Raw genomic sequence first — 7,316 nt, 5'->3', positions numbered from 1 at the left:
ATTATGTGTACCAGGTTAGGCCATAATTTTTTTTCCCGATTTTAGTTCTATTACGAATTCAGGAACTGTCTGTATTAGCCAAGTCAATACCCCCCTGCCCACAGTCCCATTACAAAACTTGATGTAAAATAGGCCAACAAAATTGTTTACCTCCACACTGGTACACATACTTCTGGAACGCCGTTTAATTTTGGTTACAGCTAGTATGGCCTTGTGACTTTGTTGGGTTTGGCTTTTAGAACCAAACCTGCTTATACCCAGTTATTATGGGCATCCAAATATGTTGGTAATCTAACAATATGTCAAATGATTCTTCTGGTTATTTTTATGACAAAACAAAACCTGATCTAGAGCTAGTTCATGCTATCAATATCAACTATGCTGATACAGGCTGGAGGTTACAAGATAGTCAACTACATGTAGCCATAGTAAAACAGAACTCATATCACAATTTGATCTTTTCATCATGAACTGGTTTAATTTCATAGCTTGGCGTGTAATGGGTGGAATATTGCGTCATCGGACAATCACGTACGGAAGTCTAGACTAGATACCTTATTAAAATATTTTAAAACCATAGTATCCAGTGTCCAAAATGGAGGTGAAAATATATACCTAAGCTTGCTTCAAAAATCCTCTAAGACAATTTTGATATTGGGATTAGAGCGATTATTAATACATGACTGCTTGGGTTCATTGCGATTCGGCAACAAGGCCTTCTGCCTTGTTGATATCCCAAAAAGTAACATTCAAACGATCAAGGCCTTCTGCCTTGTTGACATCCCAAAAAGTAACATTCAAACGATCTTAAAGCGACATTGCCGAAAGGCACAACATTGCGCCGAACTCCCATAGCAGTCTGCCAACTGTACAGTCAACTGTTCACTTGCTTTGCTGAGATTATATGCCATACTACATCCCTTCAAATTTTCGATACATGTAGGAAGTCGTCCAAATTTGTCGCCCATACCAAACGACATGTAGGAAGTCAAACACCAAACCAATCGATGGTCATAATTATATTTTAATAGCAAAACTGAATTAACTGGAATAGCACTATGCTTCAAATGTGATTCATCAATCAGGAAAAAGTACCTTTTAAGCAACAGAAATATTGAACTGATAGATCCATGGAACAACCTTTCAATGACCATTTTTATGTCAAAAAAGTTAGTTCATGCTTCTTTATAGAAGGAAGTGTGAAAACTACCCCCCTACTTTGATCCTTCTTTAGCAACAGCAAATGGCTCCTTGACTTCTTCATGACTAGCATCAACAATCTCACAATCGTCTACGGGTCGATCTCTATCAGTTTTTACACGCTCAATTGCCTTGACAACATCCTGAGGTGTGAAAAAAACATGTAGGATTGTTTGAAACACAAATCTAACTAAAAACTGAAGCATAGAGCTCTGAATAGATTTATCCTTGCCATTCATAAATGAAGCCAGAAAATTTATCAGTCATTTAATGCTTGTTTCTAGGGATGGGCAATGTAGAATAATTTACTATTCTAGAATAGTTAAATCGAATCCAGAATACCGAATCCTATTCTATTTTCATACTTATTCAAATAGTGGGAATTTCCACATTGCTGGATTTAGATGTTAAAAAATTGCAATGTATTACTTACTATAAATGTATTATTTATTTGGAAATGTCCTGAACATTGGATTTCATTTGATACTAAACAGGCAGTTCCCAGGACAATAAAATTTAGGAATATTACAATATTTTTTGCCCTCAATTGTTCCAAATGTATGTAATCCCTAAATACTAAAAAATACTGATATGCTAAACTAAGACACGCTTTACACACTTTAATAGTAAGCGGTTAAATACAAAATAGACATGAAACGACGTTGAATCATTATTAATGTAAGTCTGTCGAGTGTACTATAACATACCCGCTGAGAATTAATTAGATGCAGAACCAGCGTGTGGCCACTGCAACCTATGCGCCGTTGTAAAATATTAAATTTAACCACTATCAATTAAAATCAACTTTTTATTCTGTGCGAGCAAGACACGTAAAACCAAGTTAGGTAATAACATCTAAAGACGAACTCATTTTCTATGATTATCGTTACATATCATTATCTACCCAGACTTGGCCCTACTAAATTTCAATACGTCACTATCTTCGCCAGATGCGGCAACTTTTTACAAAATTCATCGCCGTCTAAAATACTACAGACTTTCGATCAAACGTGCGTCTATCTTGAACGATAGAAATGTTATCATTAATCATTATCTACCCAGACTTAGCCCTACTCAAATTCAATACGTCACTATCTTCGCCAGATGCGGCAACTTTTTTCAAAATTTATCGGCGACTAAAATACTACAGACACTCGATCAAACGTGCGTCTATCTTGAACGATAGAAACGGACCGAAAAATATGTAATCTTTTGAGAGTGAAATTTAAATGTGACAAATGTTCGCGTTTTGCGATATAACTTTGTATTTCGGAAAATGGTATAATAAAATTATTAGTAAATAATATTTGATCGCAAGTAATGTTATAACATTTTTTTGGAAAACTCGTAGGTCGCGAAAAATCATTTAATTTAAAATGAAGCAAGGCACGTCTGTAAACAAATAAAGATTGTTGCATTCAGATTATCGGAATATCACCAGTGAGTCGGCACAAATAACGCTAGCTAGATAGCAAAGAAGGAAAACGCAAAAATGGTGCAATAACGAGTCTTCGCCGTGAGGTTATATTGCCGACTTCTTGTCCTTGAATATGCCGATTGAAATTACAGTGTTTGATGTTTACCGGGTTCTTTGCGAGCAGACGCAAGTTTATTTTAACGAGAGAGATTTCCACGCGAGAAAAATGCTCGTCTATAATTGATAAATTAGAAACCCGAAATACAAAAATTGACGCATGGCGCCGGAAAGGATCCCGTTGTCGGATCATCCGATTCTGTTATCAGATCCCGTTGGATTCGAATACCTTGGGATTCGAATCCTCCGGATTCGGTATTCTATATTGCCCATCCCTACTTGTTTCAAAGATCCAACATCGCCACATTTAACATATGGTACAGGGAAATTAGGTTAGACTTTACCATGAAATCAATGCAAGCCCACGGAAGGGCACAAGAAGTAATTTGGTGTGATAAATTAGTAGCAGTAATGGTTTGTACTTTGTAACCTTTAGGCTACATAGTGGTCAGTGGTTGCCTATTGTTAGCTCCAAGCAATAACTCTATAAAACCATTTTTAACACTGAAACAAACATACATACCATTCCAGAAATAACTTTACCAAAGACAACATGCTTTCCATCAAGCCAGGACGTTTTCACTGTAGTGAGGAAGAACTGAGACCCGTTTGTATCAGGTCCTGAAAACCAAAAAAAGAGGATTCACTCTTGTGAAAACGTAATTTCAAGCTTCAAATGAAAAATGTGAATTGTATGAACAACCCAATACTATGAGGTTATGACAATAATAATTTTTGTTTAAAATAGATAATATCTAGTATCTACAGAAAATAAGGTATTGAAATTTGACTGCGATGACTTCACATATCGTCAAGAAAAAATATCCCCAAATCAGCTGACATTCCCTGCATTGAAAAAGAATGTTTCCAAGGTACATGTATTGTACTGTACATGTTAGTAAATGTCCAGAAAGTACAAAGACCAAATCCAAAAATGTATAAAACGCATTTAAAAGAATATAGAATCTACCTGCATTAGCCATGCTCAACCATCCAGGTCCATAATGTTTCAATTTGAAGTTTTCATCCTCAAACTTATCTCCATAAATACTTTTACCTTTAAAATAGAGAACTTGCTATGTACCAAAACAATCAATATCAAATTTAGCGAATAAAAAATCACACATGATATCCTGGTATTGCAGATATAAACTTATTATTTGTTAAAGGCAAGCTTAGGTGGTCAATGTAACAGAATATGAAACATCAAAAAGTGAAACAATAGTAATTATTGATGACCATCCCACACACAAAATTGAATTACATTTTGCTTTATGGCACAACTCTTTCAACATAATTCATCTGATTAATACACATAATAATATAAATTGATACCTCCAGTGCCATCACCCTTTGTAAAATCACCTCCTTGTATCATAAAATCTTTGATTACTCTGTGAAATTTCGATCCTTTGTACCCTTCTCCTTTCTGCAACAATTAAAATACATCTAGGCCCTATACATTTCCCACAATCAAGGATGACTATTATGAAATATTCTACTATTTGTGAAATTTTTTGAAGTACCGGTACTCTAATAACAAAATATTGAAAATATTTGGTATAAAGAATATAGATGCATATTCACATATGTTGAATTGTTAAAATAAGGAATGATTTGATTGGTCATATCATACTACAAATATTGATGATTTATTTAAATTGAGAAATTATCTAATTAATAAGCCTACAGAATGAATTCAAATATTGGTTCTGATATCCCCGCCCACTCTTTTTTATTTATGATGCCTTCTATATCTAATTATAATATAACCTTTTTGAAAATTAAAAACGTTTTCTCCAAAAATTAAACTCATCCAGTCATCAGTGGTTTCAGTTTTCATACAAATGAAGATAAAATTGTTGCTATACTTTAAACTATTAGAAATATTATTAATCAAAATTAATCATAATGGCTTCATTGTTTCACATTACCACCCTTACCATGTTGCCACCCCACCCTTAGGTTAAAAATGAAAATGTAGTCAAGTACTTCCAACAATTGAAACATGTAAAACTGAAAAAAATAATAAGAAAATTACCTCTCTTTTAGCTAATTCCACAAAGTTTTCTGTAGTTTTTGGTACAGTCTTTCCGAATAATCCAATGACGATTTCACCTTGTTCCTTACCTCCAATAGAAATTTTGAAGGTGACCTAAAAAGATAGCAGTAGACTAGAAATAAAAAATAAATGATCTAACCCTTCAGTCCTTTTCAAGATAACACAGTAAGATAGTTTATTAATGAATAGATAGTTTATGTTGAAAACTCCACAATTTGATAATAGAAACAAATTAAAAATGGAGAATTCTGGAGAGCAAGCAAAACCTTTAAAAAAGTGCAAAACAAGATGGGTACCGGTATCATGTTAACAATGACTACAATACCAGAATACGGTAATACAGTCCGGTAGCAGAATACTGGAATAGAGTGTACCATATGCAGATATGGTACTATATTAAACTGTCAATAAACCAACAACAAAATGACAAACAATATACCGGTATTTCAGTAGTACAGTACAAAATAAGAATAGTCTACTACACCGACCTTGTCCGTGATGACAGGTCCTTTTTTCGCATCAATTTCATTAGGGAACATGAAAAAAACGATTAACACAGCAACACATGCAAAACCTACGAACACCTTCATTTTGTTTCTTCTAATCCAACTAATCATAAACGACGCTCTAGCTACCTGTCCCAAATTACGGTATAAAATCTAACGCAAAGAATTGTACAAACTGAAATCCTCCCGAAAGGAAATGTTGGACACGTACTCCAGTATTATAGTCGAATGTGATTGGTCGATCAGCTGTTTGTGCCGAATCGGCTAAGATTAAAAATATCGCGTGGCATATTCTTAGTGGGCAAACGCGTGTCCTTACGAATAGTCAAATACTTTGGAATAAATAAATATAGGACGTCTTGAATTGCATAAAGACGGCTTAATCATAAGGCAAACCACGGCCTCTCGTCCGGTTACAGTTATTTGTTTTCGGAAGCATGGACTTGATGATAGGGGAAGCCGTAACCGACCAGCGGTTACGTTAACCACCCTACGACGACGAGGAGTCCAGCAATCCTCTCGCACATGATCATCACCGCATGAGTTTCGAACCTGCGGACCCACGAAGGGTAATCAGAGTTGTGGTGGCGAGCGTATTCCTAACGCTTAGCACGATGCGCCACACCGCCGAGCCGAATCGGGTATAGGATTAGTTAGGTAGTTATTTGTTTCAGATAAACGTTATTGAACTATATCACAATTCACAACCATCTATATTATATAACACGACAGAGAGTAGTACAAGTTACTACTCAATCAATCGAGTTTATTTTTTCCAACCAGTAAAATATTAAATAAATAACACAAGCACGAATTACAAGAAAATAATAAAGTACACAGTTTTACTGGGGAAGGGAAGTCGCGGGGAACCAAAAATGATTATCGAGCAGCGACACCCGAAGTCACTGTTATTATTGGATGAACAATGAATAAGGTGAACATTAAAAACAAATACGTTAAGCAATTGTTTACAGGGGGTGGGGGAAATTCTTTTTATATTTCAAATGCTAGAGGGCTGTTTTTAATTATTATTAAAGTTAATTAGGATTTAGGCAAAAATTATAAAGCATGAACAAAGCAGCAATACAATAATAATATAACTTGAATACGTAAGAAAATAAACCTAGTCTTTTTTTCGTCTAACCATAACCATCAAGTATATGGATTTTTAATCGCTTACTGAATGTTGCAAGTGAGTTTTCTTTAATATTAGACGGAAATTTTTTCCCAAATCAGAATGTTTTCTGTTTTGAGCGATTTTTTCGTTAACGGGAATGAGCATCGAGGCATAAAATAAGTCCTTTTTGTAACCCTCCTTGTGGCATGGCTATATAGATGGTTGAAATTTTAGAAAAAAGTTATGAAATATCGGGGGTAGCATATGATTTTCGAAGCGATACATAAATTGGCAATTTCAGAAGGATAGATATCTTTCAGTTGTAATACTCCACACCGCTTGTATAAAAGTGAGTTTGGAACGTGCTGTGATTCTGCAGATAGCATGCAGCGAACTACTTTGTTATGCAGAATTACTAGTGGTTTTAGCGTGTTTCCTCATGTTGAATTCAATGAAAATAAGTCATTTTTGCTATTTCACTGATAATGATTTATTGGGACAGCTACAAGCACTAGCTTTCTTTGTGCATAGCGTTTTTTTTGTATCGACCTATTTGATGACGTCTGTTTCCGGATTTTACCCGAGCGTTGAAATATGGGATTTTTTATGTTCTTGTGAATCTTACTACTGGGATTCAATCGTATTACCCAGGTTTGTCCAAGATTACGAGGTTGGAGGGCTGCAAAAACTTTTGAGGATGTCTCGCGGGCCGCAGTCGGAGAAAACCCCCAGAGTGATCAAAACATCGCGAGTTTACTCACTTTAAAAATATTTAAGAATGAGAGTTTACCGTTCCAATCAGTTTTATATGGGGGATATATAAAGAGAGAGAGAGAGAATTTATTGTTTCGTCAAACCAGAAAACACGTACAATATATATATGATAGCAAAATGAAA

The 7,316-nt window shown here is 35.0% G+C and overlaps 1 protein-coding gene across 1 annotated transcript; it reads right to left on the bottom strand.

Annotated features, from left to right (window-relative positions):
* Positions 1 to 1,004: 1,004 nt before the first annotated feature.
* Positions 1,005 to 5,527, bottom strand: LOC120346143 (peptidyl-prolyl cis-trans isomerase B-like). Its single transcript, XM_078115309.1, has 6 exons — positions 5,285 to 5,527; positions 4,776 to 4,889; positions 4,070 to 4,163; positions 3,705 to 3,791; positions 3,258 to 3,355; positions 1,005 to 1,343 (listed from the first exon to the last, which is right to left on the bottom strand). The coding sequence occupies exons 1-6, from the start codon at positions 5,411 to 5,413 to the stop codon at positions 1,215 to 1,217; spliced, it is 651 nt and encodes a 216-aa protein (XP_077971435.1). The 5' UTR covers positions 5,414 to 5,527; the 3' UTR covers positions 1,005 to 1,214.
* Between the last annotated feature and the right edge of the window lie 1,789 nt (positions 5,528 to 7,316).

This window comes from Styela clava, chromosome 8 (assembly GCF_964204865.1).
Source record: "Styela clava chromosome 8, kaStyClav1.hap1.2, whole genome shotgun sequence".
NCBI lineage: Eukaryota > Metazoa > Chordata > Ascidiacea > Stolidobranchia > Styelidae > Styela > Styela clava.
Note: the sequence above shows the minus strand (reverse complement) of the source record. Positions and strands in the feature narration are given on the sequence as shown.

Excerpts from the sequence above, each read along its gene's own strand:
- LOC120346143 (XM_078115309.1), bottom strand. The coding sequence starts at position 5,413 with ATGATTAGTTGGATTAGAAGAAACAAAATGAAGGTGTTCGTAGGTTTT. Across the intron at positions 3,356-3,704 it reads GTTGAGCATGGCTAATGCAG|GACCTGATACAAACGGGTCT; the intron begins GTAGATTCTATA and ends TTTGGTTTTCAG. Across the intron at positions 1,344-3,257 it reads GTAAAGTTATTTCTGGAATG|GATGTTGTCAAGGCAATTGA; the intron begins GTATGTATGTTT and ends TTCACACCTCAG.